Source organism: Vombatus ursinus, unplaced genomic scaffold (genome assembly GCF_900497805.2).
Source record: "Vombatus ursinus unplaced genomic scaffold, bare-nosed wombat genome assembly UNPS02004455.1, whole genome shotgun sequence".
Lineage (NCBI taxonomy): Eukaryota > Metazoa > Chordata > Mammalia > Diprotodontia > Vombatidae > Vombatus > Vombatus ursinus.
Genome location: NW_020944233.1, coordinates 135,730 through 158,024, shown reverse-complemented (window position 1 = coordinate 158,024; position 22,295 = coordinate 135,730). Strand labels below are relative to the sequence as shown.

The 22,295-nt window shown below is 40.3% G+C and overlaps 2 protein-coding genes across 5 annotated transcripts; one reads left to right on the top strand and one right to left on the bottom strand.

Annotated features, from left to right (window-relative positions):
• Window positions 1-715: 715 nt before the first annotated feature.
• Window positions 716-11,825, top strand: LOC114023749 (lysine-specific demethylase 5C-like). The gene is made up of 8 exons (XM_027836574.1): window positions 716-790; window positions 971-1,150; window positions 1,306-1,443; window positions 2,296-2,895; window positions 3,073-3,136; window positions 3,273-3,472; window positions 3,569-3,841; window positions 11,788-11,825. Exons 1-8 carry the CDS (start codon window positions 716-718, stop codon window positions 11,800-11,802), a joined length of 1,545 nt encoding a protein of 514 aa, XP_027692375.1. The 3' UTR covers window positions 11,803-11,825.
• Window positions 11,826-12,117: 292 nt separating this feature from the next.
• LOC114023757 (XK-related protein 2-like) lies at window positions 12,118-21,667 on the bottom strand. Of its 4 annotated transcripts, XM_027836593.1 has the most exons (5): window positions 21,623-21,667; window positions 21,277-21,403; window positions 15,585-15,923; window positions 13,546-13,817; window positions 12,118-12,852 (listed from the first exon to the last, which is right to left on the bottom strand). In XM_027836593.1, exons 2-5 carry the CDS (start codon window positions 21,294-21,296, stop codon window positions 12,179-12,181), a joined length of 1,305 nt encoding a protein of 434 aa, XP_027692394.1. In that variant the 5' UTR covers window positions 21,297-21,403; window positions 21,623-21,667; the 3' UTR covers window positions 12,118-12,178. The 4 variants fall into 4 exon arrangements, with proteins under 4 accessions (XP_027692394.1, XP_027692408.1, XP_027692401.1 ...); XM_027836607.1 differs by lacking the exon at window positions 21,277-21,403 and having other exon boundaries at window positions 15,585-16,077; window positions 21,623-21,666; XM_027836600.1 differs by lacking the exon at window positions 21,623-21,667 and having other exon boundaries at window positions 15,585-16,077; window positions 21,277-21,595.
• Window positions 21,668-22,295: the final 628 nt, after the last annotated feature.

Here is a 22,295-nt window from a genome sequence, read left to right as displayed (position 1 = left end):
GTGGAGGAGTTGTTCCAGGGGGATAAGTAGATTGAAGAGCTGAGGGGTTAGGGTATTCAAGGGAGAATCGGCGAGTATGATGAAATCCCCTAGTATGAGGACAGGAGTTGGGAGGAGACAGAAACTGTGAACTAGTTATTAAACTCATCGTGAAAGAAAGGGGTGAGTGACCTGGGAGTCTGTAGAAAACAACTACCAGGATTTTGATTGGGTTGTAGATAGGATTAGCATGAAATTCAAGAAAGAGAGGATCCTGAGGGATGGTGAATCCAGAAGTGGCAATGTAGAGTATCCCAACCCTCCTGCCTTGAGGTGAGGGAACAGGCAGGGAGGCCTTGTTGTGAGGTGATGTCTGAACTAAATAGAAACCGTAGTTACAGCTTCTTAATGTGAGGAGAAAAGTATTTTCCCCTTTTTAAAGAGGAGGGAGCTGAGACAGACAGAGCTTAAGTGACTTGTCCAAGTTCCCCTTACCTTGGGGCAGTTAAGTGAGTCAAGATTTGAACTGAAGTCTTTCTGACTCCAAGCCTAGTACTCCATCTACTGTGCCACCTGGCTGCTGCTTCAGGAAGAGGTAAGTGCAGAGGCAGTTGAGGATGATGGAGTCATAGTTCAAGCAGGAACAGAATGAACAGAGGACTTAGGTGTATTGAGAAGTGGTGAGTGATTTAAGTGAAGGCATGGTGAAAAGACAGGCAAAGATCTAGTTTTGAGGATGCGGTCCAGGACATATGGGAAGGTGGGACATACTGAATTTGAGAAACTTGCTGAATGTCCTGAGGAAAGGACTGTAAAGTACCCAAGATTTTAAAGACATAAAGCCAAGGATAGAGAATTAGGAGTCTTTTGTTCATTCACCCTTACAAGAAGGGGTTAGAAGGGTCATCCTTAGAAGAAAGGGTTGAGACTAGGAAAATGGGCAGGCATTTTTTTTTCTCTTAGGAGAACTAAGTCCTCCATCCTCTCCTAGAATGGTGACCACTATCCTTGCCTGGATGACTTAGAGGGATTAGTAGCTGTGGGCCGAGATCTCCCTGTTGGGCTAGAGGAGTTGAAGCAACTGGAACTACAAGTGCTTACAGCTCACTCCTGGAGGGAGAAGGCTTCCAAGACTTTCCTCAAAAAGAATTCCTGCTACACTCTTCTTGAGGTGAGCTTTAACATTCTGTTATCTTTTTTTCCTGTAACCATTAACCTTAATCCTCCCTGTAATTCCTCCTACTTTTCTTCTTCAATTCCTACTTTGTGATTGGGCACACGGTTTCTCTGTACTTTAAACCACTCATCTCCATCCCTGTCCATCAGGTATTGTGTCCGTGTGCAGATGCTGGCTCAGATACTACGAAACGGAACCGGTGGAAAGAAAAGGAGCTGGGACTATACAAGTCAGACACAGAACTTTTGGGTCTCTCAGCCCAAGACCTCAGAGATCCGGGCTCAGTGGTGAGGCTTGTATAGCTACCTTGTTACTTTAAGCTACCTTAAAGTCCCAGGAGGGGCTAGACGTAACCTTATCTACCATTTAAAAAGGAATAATTTAACTGGGAAAAGAACTTTGGGCTAGGAATTGAGATTTGGGGTTCAAGTTCTCCTGTGTACCCTTTTTCCCTCTTTGAGCAAGTCTGTCTCCCTATGTTTTTTATTGTTGTTGTTATTGGTTTTTTTTGTTTGTTTCTGTTTTTTTGTTTGTTTTGGGTAGGCGGTGGGGTTGAGTGACTTGCCCAGGGTCATACAGCTAGTCAGTATTATTTGTCTGAGGCTGGATTTGAACTCAGGTCCTCCTGAATCCAGGTTTGGTGTTCTATCCTCTGCGCCACTTAGCTGCCCCTGTTGTTGTTTTTTTAATAACAAGAGGATTACCTTTTTCTATTCCCTAACTTTTTCTGCTTCATGATTTTCCCATCAGCACAGTGACAGAATTTAACTTAAGAATTTCTCTGTAGCTCTGAATTCTAGGATCCTAAACACATGTAAACAACAGGTCCTTAGTATTTTAGTCACAAAAATCACTGTTTTTGACTTAGGTTTCAACTCAGGGTTCCCCTGGCAACATCAAAAGTTGACGTTTATACATCTTCACAACAGAGGGCCAGGGTTTTTATTTCTCTATGTATGCACCCAAGATAAGCAACAAATAGGTTTCCTCTGACAAGAACAGATGTTTCTAATGTTATGTTACATAAGTCACTGTTTCCTGTGTTAGAGTTAGAATACAGTGCCTGACACAAGGCAACATTTGGTTGTAATGAGGCTTGGGCTCCCTAAAATGGACTGTAATGTCTTTCCTTGGTGCAGATTTTGGCTTTCAAGGAGGGTGAACTGAAGGAAAAAGAAGGCATCCTTCATCTTCGTCATGCCAACATGACCAAGCCTTGCCCATCAGCACTTATATCTGATGATGTCACACCCTCATCTTGTTTGTGTGGGCGGGCACCAGTGGGTGAGGGGGCTATCCAGTGTGATCTGTGCCAGGATTGGTTCCATGGGAAATGTGTATCAGCCCCTCGACCCGGTGTACCCCGGCCACTGAATCCTATCTCCCCAGTTCCCCTGGCTTGGTGGGAGTGGGATACAAAATTCTTGTGCCCACTTTGCATGCGCTCCCGCCGCCCTCGCCTGGAGACTATTCTAGCTCTTCTGGTGGCTTTGCAGAAGTTGCCTGTACGGTTACCTGAGGGGGAGGCCCTACAGTGTCTCACAGAGCGAGCTATTGGCTGGCAGGGTCGAGCACGCCAGGCCTTGGCCTCCCATGATGTGGCAGTGCTCCTGGCTCGCCTAGCTGAATTACGGCAATGGCTTCAGCAGCCAACTGGACCTCCACCTGGGGCTACTTGCGCCCAGCTTTTTACCCCAGCACCGGTTCCACTGAGAGAGAACATCAGCAATGAAACCAAGGTAAGAATCATGTTCAGAGTGCCCTGTTTATTCCAAGCTGTGTTCCTTGTCTCAGGAGAGTTGTCAGTTGTGAAAGGAGTCAGGAGAGATTTCCTTGGATAAGATTTTGGAATAGAAGGTAGGAATGAATCTGTATGCTTCTCTCACTCTTTCCTCCTATTCTGGTCACTATCCCAGGTATCTTTGGACAGTGGTGATGGCACTATAAAGCTCAAGAAGACCAGCCCTGGGGGATTCTCAGGTAGGAAATCAAGGAATATGTGGGGGGAGGAAGAGGGATGGAGACAGAAAAAGAGTCCCTGTCTGTTTGAGGGATTCTGGGGTTCTTAAATCTTTATCTGCAAACTGAACGTTGTTTACATTCGTGGGTTTTACAGACCTAGATATGCTGTTATCACTGCTGCCACAGCTGAAAGGCCCAGTGCTGGAGTTGCCTGAGGCAGCACGGGCTCCATTGGAGGAGCTGATGATAGAGGGTGACCTGCTTGAGGTGACACTGGATGAGAACCATAGCATCTGGCAGTTGTTGCAGGCTGGCCGTCCTCCGGATTTGACACGGCTCCGCACATTACTTGAGGTGAGGTTGCTTTGAGGGTTGAGGGTTGGTTTCAGAGATTGCAAAATGTTTGTGTTATCTGAGCTGTATGCCTTCTCTTTACCTGTTAATCCCCAGCTGGAGAAGGCAGAGCAGGGTGGAACCCGAATTCGGGGTCGAGCACTAGAGAAACGGCATCGTCTGAAGACAGAGAAGAGTGGTGAACTCAAGGATGCATCCCGGGAACAGCTGGAGCCAAAGAGAACACGGGCCAGAGTGGCAGTGGGTGAAGAAACTATGAAGGATCATGAAGAGGACAGGGGCATGGGACTTCCTGGTGGTGTTGCTGTCTCTGCAGCTAGGCTGATCAAGGAGAGTGATAGTCCTAGTCAGAGCCAGCATAATGTAGAGGTGAGGCCAGGGAGTTGGGGGATTAAATCAACTAATTGTCCCTCTGGCATCTGCCTGTTGCCCACTTCCCCTTGTCTTTCTCTTTGTTCTTCGAAGCAGGATTTGTGACATCCTGTAACCAGATGACTACCATCTTAACCCCTTTCACCATCTTTGTTGTCTCCCACTTCCTTCCCGCCCTGCCAAGCCCACATCAGGGCACGGTGATAAAAATGGGGAATAAGGATGGCTCAGATAGCTACAGTCCCTCCCTCTACCTTTTCATTTGTATTTCTGGTCCCATGGTTCATCCAATGTTTAGACCTCAGCACCTTGGCATAGCACTGAGGTCTTTTGGATTCAGTTCCCCTGAAACCATTCTGTTTTGGTTTGCTTCTCCATTCCTTGCTTTGGCAAAGCCATTACTATTGCAGGGATGAGGAGAGAAATTATAGCTAGGGGAGAATACTAAACTGGGCCAAGGGCTGTGCAAAGCTTTGTAAGTGTTCCTCTCCCACAGGGCCCAGTAAGGCTTATACCTAATTTCCCTTCCCATCCTTTTACCTTTTACATTCTTTTTTCTCTACCTACTATTGTCTTTATCTCTCTAACTCTGTGTCCCATTTTTTTTTCAAAACTCCTATCTCATCTACCCAGGGAAGAAGTAAGGAAGAGGAATGCTCTTTTTCATGACTTTCAGTCATGGGAGGTTTATAAGAAATCCTCTTTAGTAATGAAGCAAGCCACCTTGCTGTCAGCTCTTCCTCCTACCTCTCGCCTCTCTATCTTTCTCGTTCTTTCTTTATGTGTTTACCTAATTCTGGGTTATTCGTATCTTGTACAAGTGAAAAATACCTATTACTGGAATGTGATTATTTGTTCAAAGAAATGGTGGCCCACCACTACCCCCCAAAACCCACAGGAAACTCTTTGTTCTTGAGATTTCCTATTTTAATTTAATTTTATTATTTTCCTCATGTTAGGAATAAAAGAAAAGGGGTTTTTGTTTGTTTATTTGTTTGATATTTGTTTGTTATTACCACCTTAGTGCTTTTCTGGATGTTAGGGTATAATTAAGGGAAGGTTTGTAGGGGAGAGGAAAGCAAGGTTAGGTTCCAACATGTAATTTTGGGACAGAGCCCCAGAATGACAATTAGGAAACTTCATTTCTTGCCTTGCTCTGCCACCCTCTCACAGTTTGACCTTCAGTGTGTCCACCCTTGTTTTCTAGGCCCTTGTTTTTCTATCTGTACAATAAAAGAGTTTGAATTTACAGAAAGACTAGAAAATTCCAAATGCTCATACTTTTTTATTTTCCTAACCTGGCTTTGTTAGAGCTGATTTCCTTGCCTAAAAAGTTGATTTTCATTGAAGGGAAGCATTCGGAGGCATTGTATTTATGCAACTGTAAGAAGAGGAAGCTGATGAATATAAAACTTCTCTCTCCCTTGTTGAAAATTCACATTACTTGGAATTCCACTGTTAATTTTTTTTTTTTAAAGGCTATTGGGGTTAAGTAACTTGCCCAGGGCCATACAGCTAGTAAGTGTCAAGTGTTTGGTCTGAGGCGAGATTTGAATTCAGATCCTCCTGATTTCAAGACCAGTGCCAGCTAGTTGCCCCTACTAATGGTTTTAATGAAGTGGAATTGGCCCAAACACCTAACCACACCATCCAGAGTTGACAGATCACCAGGGCTTTCATGCTGTTGGAGCCCTGGTTGGATGCCTCTCTTTTTATGCCCAGTATGAGAGGATAAACCTCTTTTCTTATACCCTTGAGCATCAGGAAAGGAGGGATTCTAGATGAGGGACATAGAACCCCAAGTTTGGGAACCATGTCTTGGATGCTTCCTTTTCCCCTAGCAGTCCCTCTTTGGGCTAAGTAGTCCAGATCCAACTATGGACCCCATGTTCTCTGTGACATAAGGTCACTCTTTAGAAGACAAGCTTAAACTATTGTTCTCTTAACTCTGAGGAAAAATATTTTGCTTGGGTTAGTCTGTTTTCAGAGATTGACCAGGAATAGTCTTGGTGGGGGTGGGGAGAGGGAGAGAAGCTCATGTAACTAGTGTCAAGAGATGAATTGAATCTCACATTGCTTGTAGGAAAACTGAAAGAAACAGCTGCTTTCCCTTTTTCTCTTCTAAAAATGGTGCCCTGTTATCTTAGGCAACTTCTATTGCTTAGCATCCTAGAGCATCCAGAAAAGTTGGTGGGGTCATGAAGCCCTTATCTATGTCATTTGGTGAAGAGAAATCATCTAGTATAGAAAGGCAATGGGACAGAAAGGCAACTTGCACTTAATTGCACTTGACTAGAGACCCGACAAGTTTAATCTGTTTTAGGACAGCTCTTAATATCTTCTCTCCAGGTTAATCACTCCTAGTTTTTTTGGGGAGGGGCAATTGGGGTTAAGTGACTTTCCCAGAGTCACTCAGCTAGTAAGAGTCAAGTGTTTGGTGTGAGGTTGGATTTGAATTCAGGTCCTCCTGACTTCAGGGCTGGTGCTGTATCCACTGTGCCGCCTAGCTGCCCCTGCTCCCAGTTTTCTTTAGCTATTCAAATAACAAGTCTCAAGGCCATTTGTCCTATCTGTTGTCTGATAGCTCTTTAGCTTATTAGTGTTCCTCATAAACTCTGGCATCAAGAATTAAGGACACTATTCAGACAAACTTAGTAACAGGGCACAGTGAAAGTTACCTTTTTTTTAGTCCAGCACAAGATTCCATGAACTTTTTTGGCTGTTCTGTTGCTAACTCATTTACTGTCCATTAGAACCCCAGGTCATTTTCAAACAAAAAGCTCTGTGTGTGTACCTTATCTTGAATTTGTTTGAGTCCAAGTGAAAGAGATTGCACTCATAGCTATTAATTTCATCTTAGTGAATTCAGCCCAGTGCTTTCTTTTGTGATCGTAAGTTGTCCATCATTGAGACTTTTGAATGTTTGATGAGATTGCAAATCATGCAAAACATATTAAATGACATGTAGCTAACCATATCCCTTTGGGGTATTCCACTGGACATCTCCCACTATGTTACCATTGGACAGGGTTTATGGCAACCCTGTAAGTAGCCATTGAATCAGCCTAATTATGTTAATGAAGGCTGTATACCTGAACAAGAGCAGTATGAGATACATTACCAAATGCTTTGTTAAAATATAGGTAAACTATACAGTGTTCCCTTTTCTGTCTGCTTAGAAAACATGAATTTAACATGTCATGGCATGACTTGATCATAAAGCTAGGATGGCCCTATAATTATTGCTACTGTTATTCCTCTAGACTTCTGGGATTTTCTCAGGAATCTCAGTTTAAACTACTGGCCAAAGTTTTACAGTCTGTTTTTTTTTCCTTTTTTGAAAATTGGGATGTTTGCTCTCATTCAGCCTTGGGGACCTCTCCCATTCTCCATAGCATTCATATATTGCTGACTGTGGCTCAGTAATCACACCTGCCAGTTCTTTTGGTGTACAACAGTGTAACCCTACCACCTTGTTGGAATGATAGTCTGTTGTCTAATCTATTTAAAATTTAGTTTTATTCTGCCCTTTCCAGTGTAGGGATCAGTCATCTTTTCAGGGAAAATAGAAAATAAGAAAAAACATAAAAAACAACCTTCTCTGCCATCGATGATCATTGTCACATTGGGGAGTTTCCTTTTTCTCCCAGCAAAACAAATCTTCTTGGGCTGATTTATAATATAGTTTATTTGGGGAGTCTTATTTTTCCTAAAAAAGGAAACCGTCTGTCAAAGAGTTATTGGTAGAAATGTGACAGGTTGACAAGAGTGGTGGTGGTAGTTGTTGTTTGTCCTTTCTCAAAGAGCACCAGGATGTCAAGAAGGTGATGCCATGATGTGCAAGTGAATTGGATTTAAGTGAGAGAGGGCTGTGCAAAGTCCCCAGCCTCGCTTTCTCCTCTGGAGCCATCTGGGTTCAATGCCAGATATAAATCAAGACAGCTGGAAATGGCCCAGATGCATTGGGAGACCTTGGCCCTTTTGGTGATTAAGGCTAGGTAAGAAATGAGACAAGGAATGGCCTCTTTTACCCAGTCAAAAAAACAAATCAGTTTGGGAGGGGAAGACCCTCAGAGTTTCTGGGCAAAACAGAAACAACTACTGTTTACACTCACTCTGACCCATCTGGGCCTAAATGACCACTAAGTGAGGCTTGGGCTGGGACCTATTGTCTAGTCAATGAGAGCCAAGGTGAATTGGGATTAAGGCCTGGGTCCTCAAGAAAGAAATGCAGTCCATAAACCCCAAGATATCTTGCAAGGTTTCAGAGATCAAAATTTACATTCCTTTGGGCAGAGGTAAAGGTATGTATAATACCATATGTGGAGAGAGGGAGAGGAAGGAGAAAAGGAAAAGAGAGGAGAGGAAAGGAAAGGACCAGTAACGTAAAGAGACGATGCTTTTGGAAAACAGTGCATCATTACCGCACCTCTTCTTGGGCTCTCATCACATGTAGTACTTCATTGCCATTTGGAATTGATTACTAGCACAACCAGAATTACATTAGGGGAGCCAGAGTTACTAGAGAGCCGTGAGAATGGGAATAGAAAAGAAGGGGATGTACCTCAAGTCCTGTTTGCACCATGTATTCTTAAATGGAAAGAACGCGTAACTGAACAGTTCTTCACTTGATGCATCAACATTCTACAAAACTCCATGTGTGTGTGGAGAGGTGGTGGTGTGATTAACGTTCAAGTTCCTGCCTTTGGTAACACAGAATTTAGGGGATTCCCTTTTCTTATGCTTGTTTACACCTCCCAGAAATAATTTTAGTCATGGCTCATAATTGCAGGACTACTTATTAGACGTTCTACTTTGACACTCTGGGTACTTGTCTGCTGGCAAAATGGCAAAGTTTGGGCTTCTTTTTGTTGTTGTTTTTGTTTTTTTGGCAGTTGTCTTTTAGGATGCAGAACTCTTGCTACTGACATAGCCTACTTCTCCTAGTAATCCTATATCCTTCAGACCTCACAAACTCACATATCTGTCTGTCTCTCAAAAATCATATTTAGTTACCTACCGGGGTACATAAAGATAAAGACTCAGATACATACATAATACACAGAGTGATCAATTTTAAAACATTGCATATCAATGAAACAATTCCAACTTCTGGTCATGTTCAAATAACCCTTAATTAAAGTGGATGCTTCATTTAAGGCATTTAGATAGACTGTGAGCCATTTTTCTTTAAATTTAACTAATTTTAACAGAATAATATCCTGGTTTCACAAACCATTGACTGAATTATCCCCATACCATTATGAGGAATTAAAGGACCCTGACTTACACAGGAATATATACTAGTAACAGATGTGAAAGCTAAATACATAATTCTAACTTTCTAGGCCAAGTAGCTCAATCTTACACTTGCATCATACCATAGTAACCTCAGATGTTCCAGCCTCCATCTGTTATTTAATAGGTTTAATAGTGTGTACAAATTTTTGATTATAGAAATTTGTAATGAAAGAATAGGATGTAACCAAAGTAAGGGAACAATGTGTTCCTCACTTTATGTCCATTCAAGACTTATGTTACATAGATGGCCATCTGCATTGAGCCAGATTTAAAATATGGCCAGGTGTCATGGTGGGAAAATTGAGTCAGGAAAATCCTACCTCAGCTCATGCAGAAAAGTTGTTCTCAGTTCTCCTGATTTTACCATGAGAGCACCCTGTGCAGTTTATAGATGCAGTTCATAGAAGCCCCCTCACCCGCCCAGGGTTGCTGGCATCATGGGTCTGACATGACAGCCTTAAGTAGTTTGCATGCATTCCTACACATGTTCTAATTCCTGATTGAATACCATCATGAGTAAAATAAAATTTCCATTACGATCATAAGTTACTACTCTAATAGATTTGCATCTCTGTTTCTTAAGCTTATTTATCCTCCTCTAACCAAACTCAATCTGAAAGAACAAGACACTTCAGGAATTAAATCATACACATTTGATAAGTTCAAATACTTCAACCTTTGCTAGGTCATGGAATGAATTCAGATCAAAATAGCAAGATACCCTGTTTCTCAGCACACATTAAGGCCAGTCCAAGGACACAACAAGAGAGCTGTATTTCCCCCTGCTTTTTGATTCCATTACTTACTATCTTCTTTATTCTGGTATCCCACCTTGGCCAGTGTTGTCCAACAGATAAAGAGCAAGGATTTGGGGGATGATTTATTCATCCTTCAGGGCTGGGATTTCAGGAGAGAAGTCCTGTGAGTGCCCAGACTCAGCTCTGTTGGGGTGAAAAGTCTGTACCCCCAAAATCCAAGTCCAAATCTGTGTCATGGTACCATTAATGTGAAACCCCAGGAATCTCACAACCCCCAATTTGAAACAGAACCTGCTGTAAGAGATAAGTGAAGTCAGGGTGTGTGTGTCCCTGGTTTAATTTCTCTCAAGCTGGCTTGACATGCATTGATTGCATAGGAGTTCGGAACAGAATTGAGCCCCCCAAGATTTTTTGGGGGTATGGGTTATATGCTTTTCAAAGAGTAGGTGTGTCCCCAAAAGAAGCCAATGAACTCTGGGAGATGAGCTATATTAAAATGAGGGTCTTTTGGATACATGACCCAGGTCACTAGATCCTAGTCAAAGAGACATCAATTTCCATATCATCTGTCTTGACAATAAGAAGGAATCAACATTTGCGCAGACAAGGCAACACACTGAGCAGGAATAGATTCATTCAGAAAGATTGAATCTTGAAAACAGTGGGATGGGTAGCTCCGAGTTTCCAAGATAACGATTACTAAGAAAAATCATTTTTCACAATGTATATATACACACACAGACACACATATATGTGTGTATATATGTATATGCAGATATATGTGCATATGTATAATACCTCACTAATAGCCATTCTCCAATTGATAAAATGGGGCAGGTAGGTGACACAATGGATAGAATGCTGGGCCTGAAGTAAGGAAAACTCAGCTTCCTGAGTTCCAATCTGACTCAAACACTTAACTTGGTGTGTGACCCTGGGCAGGTCACTTAACCCTGTCTGCCTCAGTTCCTCATTTGTAAAATGTGGACACACTAGAGAAGGAAATGGCAAATCACTCTAGTATCATTGCCAAGAAAACCCCAAGTGCTGGACCTTAAGAATATGAATAATTCTCAAAAGAGGAACTGCAAATCTTCACAGATAGACTTTTTAAAATGCTCTAAATCACTAATAGTAAGAAAAATACACATAAAAATGACTTTGAGGTTTCAACTCACACTGTCCAAACTGGAAAAAATGACAGAAAAATGTAATAGTTAATATTGGAGGACTTGTAGAAGAATAGACACACTAATACATTGTACTTAGAGCAGTGAAATGGTACAACCATTTTGGAAAGCAATTTAGAATTATACACCAAAAAAAGTGACTAAAATAGCCAGGCCCTTTGAACCTGAGACTCCATTACTGAAATGATACACCAAGGAAGCCATCAATACTAATGAGAAAAAAAGCCCCTCATATGCTTCATAGCAGCACTTTTTGTGATAGCTAAGAACTGGAAACAAAGTAGATGTCCATCAGTTGGGGAATGGCCAATAAATTGTGATTTATTAATGTAATGGAAGGAATGATGTGTGATGAGTATAGCAGTGTAAGTAAGTAAGCCAAGCAGAGCCAAGAAAAAATAACACAGTAATGATTACAACAATATAAATGGAAATAACAACTACACACCAAAAGCTCAAAAGTAAATTGTAAGAAAATTATAAATATCAAACAGGACTTTAGAGGAGAGAGACAACCCCACCTACCCCTTTGTGGAGTTCGGAGTTCTACAGGTATTCAACGTTGCACATGTTTTCAGACTTTATTCAATATATCAAACCATGGCTCTGGGAGGGTGACAAGAAAGATTACTTAGGATAACTGTGGTGATGCAAGAAGCAGAGTATAAAGAAAATCTTTTTTTTTTTTTTTTAGGCAATTGGAGGTTAAGTGACTTGCCCAGGGTCACACAGCTAGTGTCAAGTGTTTGGTCTGAGGTCAAATTTGAACTCAGGTCCTCCTGACTTCAGGGCTGGTGCTCTATCCACTGCGCCACCTAGCTGCCCCCAAGAAAATCTTATTTTTAAAAAAGAAAAAAGAAAGTTGTACAAAATATCTTAGGAACAGCCAAATGTACAAATCTCAGAAATACTTGTTTAGTATTCTTTGGTGAAAGGGTAGCTAGAGATCTCTTATCTTTATTGACTTTTTATTGCATTATTTATTAAACTAGCCCAACTCTTATCTAATGAAACCAGCAAATTGTCAGATATTTGTGTTTTTCTTTAATTTTAATATTCAGTTTTTACAAATGTTTATAGCAGTATTACATTGCTTCAGGCTGAGTTTCAGCATATTCTGGTAATGCTTTGTCTGACCACCTTGGATGCAAATACTGATGGAAGAGTAGCATGAAACCAATGGATAACAGGTAGGTTATGATGAGTTGTAGGGCAATTAGTGAGTCACAGCAATACACTATTGCTTTCCCCCCTTGCAATCTAAACACCACTACCATGATCACATTTTCTATTAGTCGAAGACTATAGTGTAGAGCCATGTGACCCCAGTTCTGTGATTTATCAATTAATTCTCTATCAGCCAACCGCAGCCTCACTGCTGACCAGCAGGAGAAGTTGATGCCAGCATATAGAATAGTGATTAACATAAGCATGGCAAGAGTGCTCACTCGGCTAATATTTTTTTCAGTATTGCTAGGAAACTTTGCACCACTTCTCCAAAATTCAACCCAGGGCTCCAATAGGAGAACCATCAAAACACCTAACATGAAGGGCACAGCTCTCAATTTTAAGGATGCAGAGAAGAGCACCAGTATTACGAGGCGTGAGGTTATCTCCAGGCAACGCCAGATGGTGATACAGATGAATTCTAGAGCCTGTAGGTTCATCTTATAGTCATCATACTTGATTTGGATGGCCAATACATTACAGAGGATAGCCCCATAGGTAGTAGAAATCAGGGCAAAGGTCATCAGCACAGCTGTAAGAGAAACAGAAAAGAATGATGATTCCACCTAATTGGTTCTCTCCAAAGTTACCAGTGACATCTTAGTTGCAAGATTCAAAGGCCTTTTCTTAGTCCTCATTTTCTGTGACATCTCTGCAGTAAGAACTACCTGTTCATTTTGTGGTTTAAAAAGGTCTGTTTTTTCTAGAATGATTGTGACTGTTAACATGTATTGTGATATGATAGCTTGTTCTAGAACAATCAGCGATGGTAGATTGTTTTTGGGAAATCTTTAGATGAATGTATACAAAGGAGAGACCACCTTGACTGAAGGGGTAATCTGTTTATGTTCTGCACTTTATCTTCTTGTTGTTATTGTTTATGCTTTGTTCTTGAAGAGGGCCATGGCATCAGGAAGGTGATGCCATGATTTGTAAGTGAATAGGACTTAAGTGAGGGAGGGCTGTGCAAAATCATCAGCCTCACTCTCTCTTCTGGAGCTATGTGGGTCCAATGGCAATATGTAGATCAGATCAACTGGAGATAGACACTGCATTCTATCACTGCATGTTCTATGATGCATGTTCTGCATCATCTATAACACTGCATGTTAGATCCGTGAGTTTGAATAAAGGTCCGATTTTTTGGGTCATCCTGTCATTAAGCAATAATAATGATAAGACACTCAAGTTTCCTGTATCCTAGGACTCAGTTAACACAACTTACCTCTACCCAGGGGAAGTTCACGTGCTGTAAAGGTGACATATAACTGATAAGTTAGTTGTGGCACTGACCCAAGGAAGGCCTGGATCAATGCCATACATTTGAAGGCATTATAGTGCATGTATAGTATCTGTATTAAGTGAGCAATCTCCCATTCCAGTGTCCCTTTGCTGCTGTTTTGGAGTATCTTTCTTCGTGTTGTATTGATACAGGTTTCCTCTTTTTCGTACTGTTTCTTCAACAACTGAAGATAAATAAAAACAGCCTCCAAACATCTGTTAGAGCAAACCATCATGGGAATCTAATTAAAGTTTCTCTTTGACGTATTTGAATAGATGAAAATGCTACTTTTATAACTACCTTTATGTAATAATCTATTAACCTTATGAATCCTAGATACTTACGAATATTCTTTTTCGTGAAAGTTATTGTTAAGTCTTATGGAAATACAAAGCTATATAGAAGAACTAATTTGTCTTTAGGTAGTGGCAGTTCAGTAAAAATGGAGTTGTAATTTTATTATTTTCTTCCTGCCTGAAACTCTATAAAAGCAGGCAGAGAAAGCTTATTTTCACTGAGGACACTTAAGTTTCATGAATGTGCTTTGTATTATCCATCCAGCAACCTCTCGATACATAATGTGCTATGTACCATCCTACCACTTTTCCATTATCCATTTGTTTTAGATATAATCTGCGTCTACTACCTTTTATTTTCATTCTTTCATAATCTTAACTACTGACACAACTTCAAATATTAGCTTGATACAGATAATGTCTCCAGATATTTATTCTCTCCTGAAATTCAGACCCATTTCTCCAAATGGGTGTCCCATACATACATAAATTTTAGCATGCCACAAGCTGAAATTGTTTTGATTTTAGTGGTTTGAAAATAGACAGTAGATTCTAGACACTCCCCCTTCAACCTTCCCCTTCCTCTTGTCCCCTACAACTCCCCTCCTCTATCCCCCAAAAAACACAGCATAGACAATGGATAGAATTCTGGATTTGTGGGATACTAGTATGCTGTGAGAAATGATGCGCTAGTTGATTCTAGAAAATCATGGAAAAATTTGCATGAAAAAATGAAAAGAGAGCCAAGAGAATGTTGCATATAGTAATAGCAATGTTGTTCGAAGAATGATTGTTAACAACCAAATTATTCTATCTAAAAACTCAAATATAAAGGACCTACGAAAGAAGATGCTTTTCATCTCCAGAGAAAGAACTGATAAATAGAAGTATGCATAGTATGGTTTTACATGTGTTTATAAATCTTCATCAAATGGTGGCTTTCTCAAATGTGGGATGGGGAAGGAGGGAGGGAGACAGTTTGAACCTTAAAGTATAACAAAACAACATAAAACTGAATTTTAAAAAGCCTAGGAAAAAAGAATCCTGGATTTGGATGCTGATGCTTAATATATGAAAAACTAGGATCAAGTCACTTACCTGTTCAGAACCTCGATTTACTTAATGGTAAAATGGGAATACTTAAAGTATTAACCTCACAGGACTCTTGAGATAATCAAATGATATAATTCATGTAAAACACTATATAAACTTTAAAGGATTAGGTGAGTATAAAATAAATATGATGACACAACAATGGTCAATAGTAACCTCTTCCTTCATGACAATATCTATTCCACTCACAAATTTTTTGAGATTTTTAAAAAATCACATCAAGGCAAAACTTGCCTCTGTACAACTTCTATGTGTTATTCCTAAGTCTTCCCTTTTTGACCAAACCAAATAAATCTAATCCTAAACACTTCATGACAAGCGTTTATGATCCCCCTAATTATTCTATCTTTCAGGCTAAGAAACTAAACATCTAAAATCATTGCAGCCATCATCTGTTTCTTGGACAAAATAAACTCAAGGCATTTCTCAATCTTTTTTCCCCCTTACTGGAACGTAAACTGGATAAAATGGCACTAAAGGGAAGTAGAGTCAATATTAAAAGTATGTGGCTATATATATATATGTGTGTGTTTTTGACAAGTGTAGTAAAGAGAAATTTTTAAAGTTGCTTACCTAACAATAGGTCCCATAAGTAGAAAGTGCATGAATAGCACTAGAGGTTTATTCTTGGATAAGTCCTTATGAACAACTATTAGAGTCAGTTGGTCCATAATAGATCCACCAAAGCAGAAGATGGATGTAAATACCGTCCAGAACCTGTCATTACTTTTTCTATATATATCAATCATGTAGATAGCAGAAGCAACCTCACCACAGTAGAGGAATGTGGAAAATAGAATGCTAAATGGGAATGTAACCTGGGGACTGGTGCCACGTATTGTTCCTTCCTCCAGAGTCGGAATATCACCTTCTTCATCAGTACCTTCATAAACTGTGTCCATCTTCAGGGTGCTGAGTATAACAGATTTTTCTGATCAGTTAATTCCAACTTCAGATTCTGGCCAAATAGCAGTGAACAAGATGCTTTTCAGGGTCTGTTTGTTTGTTTGTTTGAGAGGTTGGGGGTAGGGGATGTGAACATTTGATAGATAAACAGGAATCTGTCCTACAATAAACGTGATGAGATCTGAGTTAGAGAACACTGAAACAATTCTAATTTGATTTTGGTTTTTCCAGAACAAAAGCTAGTAAGTAAATTGCATTTCCATTAGATCTACACAGACTTTTCAAATCCATCCAGGAGTCCTGACTCTTAAGGCACTGAATTATTATGGAAAAATCAATTTCCTTATGACTTTTCTTGTTGTCCCTGGGACTAAAGACAGCCACCAATTACAAGGATGAGAGGCCAAGTTTTCAGTTTTAAGAAATGATATATTAATCTAAACATATCCACGAAAGAAGTTCAAGGTGAAGTACTAGGGGTGGGAAGTCTCTCACTTTTTTTCCCTGGTGTTTTGTCCCTTCATTGTCTTGATTCAAAAAGAGCTGTTTAATTGCTTGATGATTCTTTGTGGGGGGGGAAGGAATTTTTCCCCCTAACTTTATCAGTGAGTATCACATTTCATTGTCTGTAATACATATTCTCACATGACTACAGACTCTCAGCTATAAATTTAACTTTGGGTTCTATACTTAATCCATATTTTGCCTCTGAATCACCAAAGGGTTTTGAAACAGCTGAGCCCTCTGGCTCCTGGCCCCTGATCTTTGTGACACAATGCCAGAATGCTTTCTCCACCATGACTTTTTTCTAGATTTTCTTTTCTGCATCATGTGTTGCAGTTGACTAAGGAGAGTCTGACCACTGTCCTCCCATCCTGATACTCTTGTATCCTTCTGATCCTCTCTGTGAGCCTCAGTTTCTGCCTGGTCTTAAAAGGTTTAGGACTGCATAGTCTTTGAGACTCTCAGGCCTCCCAGTTTTCCCTTCGCTTACTTTTATCTGATTCCTATACAGACATAGGAGCCAGATAGGTGGCACAATGAAGCAAATACAAGGCCCTTACTAAAGAATGGAAAAGCAAACTCTTGTTTCTTCCTACTATCTTTGTCCGAGGAAGAACAATGTGGACAAATTGAGAACAATGTGAGGCCATTTAGTAAGAGATTAATCTGGTTTAGAGAAAGTAAGGGCAGAAGCCAGGTTGTGAGAGGGTTAAGAAGACAGTGAGAGCAGAGAAAGAAGAAGCATTTGTTGTAGATTACCTTTTCAAGGAGTTTAGCTACAAAAGGCAGAAGAGATACAGGATGATAGGTAGCAGGGATGGAAGGGCCAAGTGAGGATGTTTTACAGGATTAGGAGACATGAGAATGTTTGGAAGAGCCACTGCAGAGATTGGGATGGTGAGTTAATAAGTATATATGTACATGCACATATATGTATGCATACACACATACATACATGCATATGTTATTAGGAAAGACTGGCAGAAATAGGGGAGTTAATAGATATTAAACAATAGATAGAGCACTGGGCTTGGAAGCAGGAACACTAGAGTTCAAATATGGCCTCAGACCCTTACTAGCTGTGTGCACCAGGCAACCCTGTTTGCTCCAGTTTCTTCATCTGTAAAATGAGCTAGAGAAGGAAAGGGCAAACCACTACAATATCCTTGCCAGGAAAACTCCAGATTGAATCATGAAGGGTCAAACACAACAAATCAACACAACAACAAACAACAACAACAATAATGGGGCTTCGTAATTCTTTTTTTTTCTTTACTTTGCTAAGCAATGGGGTTAAGCAACTTGGCCAGGGTCACACAGTTAGTGAATGTCAAGTGCTTGAGGCTGGATTTGAACTAGGGTCCTTGTGACTCCAGGGCCGGTGCTCTATCTACTGGGGCTTCATAATTCTTGAACAAGGTACCTGACCCAGACTCTTGCACCTTTTCTCAAGATACATGCTGTCTCTAGCAGGTGATTATATTTAATAGGGTGGCAGGCTAAGTCAAGTCTGCCCCCTGAAAGTAGAATACTGTAGTTACAGTGACAAAATCTCTTAAGTTATTCTGTAGAAGTATAATCCCATAATTTCCGGCATATAACAGTAACTTCATGAACACTCATTGACAGATGGATTGGTTGAATAATTGTTGACACCAAACTAGGAAGCATAGCTAAATGACAATTATCTCAAAGTGTTCCAAAAGTCTAAAGCCCTGGGGTGAATTTATTAAGGTAAAACTATATAGTGCTAATACAAATATTTAAATTTGGGTTTAAAAATAAGGTAAGGATAAACAAGTCCACAGGTTAAGAATGGTGTGAATGTTTTTGGTTCTGTGTGCGACATGGAAAGATGCAAAACAAGTAGATGACAAAGGAGATCAAGTGCTGGTATTGGAATTGGGAAGACGATTATTAAATGTGCCTTTTAATGTTTCATATAGATTCAAACTCAACAAACATGCTTTCTCAAGATGTGATGTCTCATATATGTCACACATCATATCATATCATATCGTATATGTCACACATATGCAATATAACTATATATGTGTGTGTGTTTGTGTGTATGCTGTTCCAACATACATTATTCCATTTCCTGTTTCCTTGACTATGTCCTCTTTGCCTCTGTTTCTTTGAATTCCTAGTTTCCTTTTTAGCAAAGACTGAACTGACCTGAAGTGGCCATCTCAGGGAATGTGCATCCAGTATTCTAGAAACTTTCCGGAACTTGAAGAATGTGGTGACTCAGCATTTGGACACAATGAAGTTCTTAATTACTTCTGATGTATCAGCACAAGAATGTAAGTACAAGGAAGAGCCAATTCTGGCTTGGTCCCTTTCATTTTGGCCCTCCCAAGTTTCAAGTGATGAATTCTGTCTCTAATCCCTATGGGATGAAGTGTGAGGATTGGCTATGCTCTTTTCCTTCGTAATTTCCCTCATATGGAGAATCAGCCCAAGTAAGCAAATTTGGTTTTATTCTCATAGTTCCCAATACATTTCCTTTCCTGAGTACCTACTCAGAACTGGAGATGACTTTGAGAGCACAAAGGGAGTTTCTTCATGAGAAATAAATGTCTAATTAAAAAAAAAGTATTAGCTTAAGCCTAACCCATTTTCTAGCAGATATATACCATGAATAAATTAGATAATATAGAAGTGAGCTGAAAGGTAACATACCTATGTTCTAATCCAGTTCAAATGTAAACTATAGTTATAAAACTAATTATGTTACTCAATTTTGTTTTAAGTTGTATCAATATTGGTATATGAGTAATTTGTTTTAGTATTTCTTTTGTGTGAAATGAACACCTGTCCTATACCTGATTTACATTGAACTTTGAATACCTTTTTACTTTATCCTTTGGGAAAGCCTTAGAAATGAGGGAATACCTTACCCTTGAGGAATTGTTACAGGGTCACTTTGCTGGGGTGCTAATGAGGCAATTATTGTGACAAAAGGGACTTTAGTTCCCCTCCATTCAAAGACAGAGACCCTAAGGACTGAAATCAGTCTGACCATGTGCATGAAGGCAGAGTAGAGGCACAACAGTAGCGGTTTCTTAATCTTTGAACTTCAAAGCTCAGCTCCAGTGTTACCTTTTACCTGAGGTCTTTCTTTCTTGGTGACTTGTCCTTACTTGTACCTCACTCAGACTTTAAGAGAGCATTTGTTTACTCTATATGTGTTTTATTTATACATGTTACATACATGTATGTGTATCTTCCTTGTTAGAATGTAAACTCTTTGAGGTTAGGGACTGTTTCATTTTTGTGTTTGTATCCTTAAAATTCTAGTGCCTGATAGATATGTTAGTTTACTGGTTGGCTGGGTTCCTTGCTATAGGCCTAAACTGGATGACTAGTTTTCTGGTGATAGTTATATAGGAAAATCTTATTTAGGTATGAATTGTATTAGATGTTCTCCTAAGTTCCTTTGAATGTTTGGGATTCTGTAAACATTTTGCCAGGAAGGCATGACATAAACATAGGTAAATAAAGATAATTAAGAAGGAAGACAGTAGTGAAAACTATAGTAAAGCTTTCAAAGAATGTGACCTTTAAGAGAGCTGAGAGAATGAGATCTTATTTGATTTTCACAACAACCCTGGGAGATAGGTGCTGTTATTATTCCTTATTTTGCAAACAGAGGTTAAGTGACTTGCTCAGGGTCTTTTTGTCTTTTTTTTTTTTTGGTGCAGCAATTGGGGTTCCAGAGTCACACAAGCTAGTGAGTGTTATATGTGTGTCTGAGGCCACATTTGAACTCAGGTCCTCCTGACTCCAGGGCCGGTGCTTTTTCCACTGTGCCACCTAGCTGCCCACATGAAATTAGTGTTCAACCACATTTGACCTCAGGTCTTCCTTCAATATTCTATTGTACCACTATTAAGTAGTTTACTAACTCCTGTTAATAAAAACAGTATCAGAAAGAATGCTTAAATTGAAAGAATTTTGTAGGTTCTTAGATTTTTTTTCAAATATCAGAGGGAAGATAAACTAGAAAATACTCTCAGTTTGTAAGGAGGTTTTATTTTTTTAAACCACCAAACCTCTAAGCCACAGCAAATATAAAGTTCTCAGAAATAAAATGACTAATATTGACTTAACTAAAAGACAAATCAGGACGGATTGACCATATTGTAGTAAAAGAAAGTCTATGTAAGAAATTTATACTTATAATAATGCTAACAATATTGACTCCCTTTCTACATTATTGACATAGTGAATTAAAGTATTGTCTTACCAGCTACCAGAATGTTGAAAATATACAAATAGTCAAAGATTACTTTGGTGATTGCTCTGAATAATACCACAACAGATATCTCTGCCCACACTTTGACCTGGACACTGAGACAGAAGTAGCTTTGGGGAAACACACAGGATGTTCTCTTTTAGAACTCAGAATATGTAACATTCTGCTTTGTAATGGCTACAATTGTTGTGGTTACCCAGGAAATATAACCTTAATAACAAACTAGATATTGAATAACTTATATAAGTGAAAGAAAATTACCCAAACCTAAACTTACCTATTTATCCAGTTATCAAATAAAACAAACTATTAAGCTGCACCTGTAAATAAGGCTTAATGATGGCTTCTCAGTTTGTCATTTTTGAAACAGAAACTACAAGTTTAGCTGTGATTTGACAGTAGGAAAACTAGTGCTGGTACTTGGTTTTGATTCCTTCCTACCTTATTTGGGAGTCTTCCTGCAACTTGAAATTTTAATTTCCTTCTCCATTTAGTTCTTTAATCCCACGACTGGCAAACATAGAGCCTTTTCAATCCAGCTATTACTTCTCTGTTCTAGATAAAGTAGTTGAGTGTAAGGTTATGATTTCTTACCTGCCTTGATTGGCCTCCATTAAGGCTTAGGGGATCTTGAAGGAGTTATATTCCTACTCTCACCTGCCCCTGAGAGAGGTGTCTTAGAGAGGGCTGTAGGAGTTGGTGCAGCCATAATCAGCAAAGTCTTTCAAGAAGATTGCAAAAGAATAAAAGCATGAAACCAAAACATAAGTATGTTCTAACAATGAGGCATGGAGGCAAGCAAGGATAATATCAAGAAAGTTAAAGAAGAAGAAGGAGGAGAAGGGGGAGAAGCTGGAGGAGCAGGAGCTCCTGCTTTTGCTCCTCCCATTGCTTGTCCTCCTGCTCCTGATTCTATTCCTCCTTCTCCTGCTCCTCTTACCCCTCCTGCTCCACCTGCTTCTCCTGCTGCTCCTGCTGCTTCTCCTGCTTCTGCTGCTGCTCCTGCATCTCCTCCTGGTCCAGCTTCTCCTCCTGCTTCTGCTGCTCCCCCTCCTCCTCCTGCTCCTACCGCCCCTCTTTCTCCTCCTGCTCCTCCTCCTCCTCCTGCTGCTGCTTCTCCTCCTCTTGCTCTTCCTTCTCCTGCTTCTCCTCCTGCTTCTCCTCCTTTTCCTGCTTCTCCTCCTGGTCCAGCTTCTCTTCCTTCTCTTCCTGCTCCTCCTTCTCCTCCTGCTTCTCCTCTTGCTCTTGAATCTCTTCCTGTTCCTGCTTCTCCTCCTGCTCCTGCTTCTTCTCCTGCTCTTCCTCCTCCTCCTGGTCTTCCTTCTTCTGCTGCTTCTCCTCCTGCTCCTCCTCCTCCTCTTGCTCCTCCTTCTCCTCCTGCTTCTCCTGCTTCTCCTCCTTTTTCTCCTGCTTCTCCTTCTGGTCCAGCTTCTCTTCCTTCTTCTCCTGCTCCTCCTTCTCCTCCTGCTTCTCCTCTTGCTCCTGCATCTCTTCCTGTTCCTGCTTCTCCTGCTGCTCCTCCTTCTCCTCCTCTTGCTCTTCCTTCTTCTCCTTCTTCTCCTCCTGCTTCTCCTCCTTCTCCTCCTTTTGCTCCTGCTTGTCCTCCTGCTCCT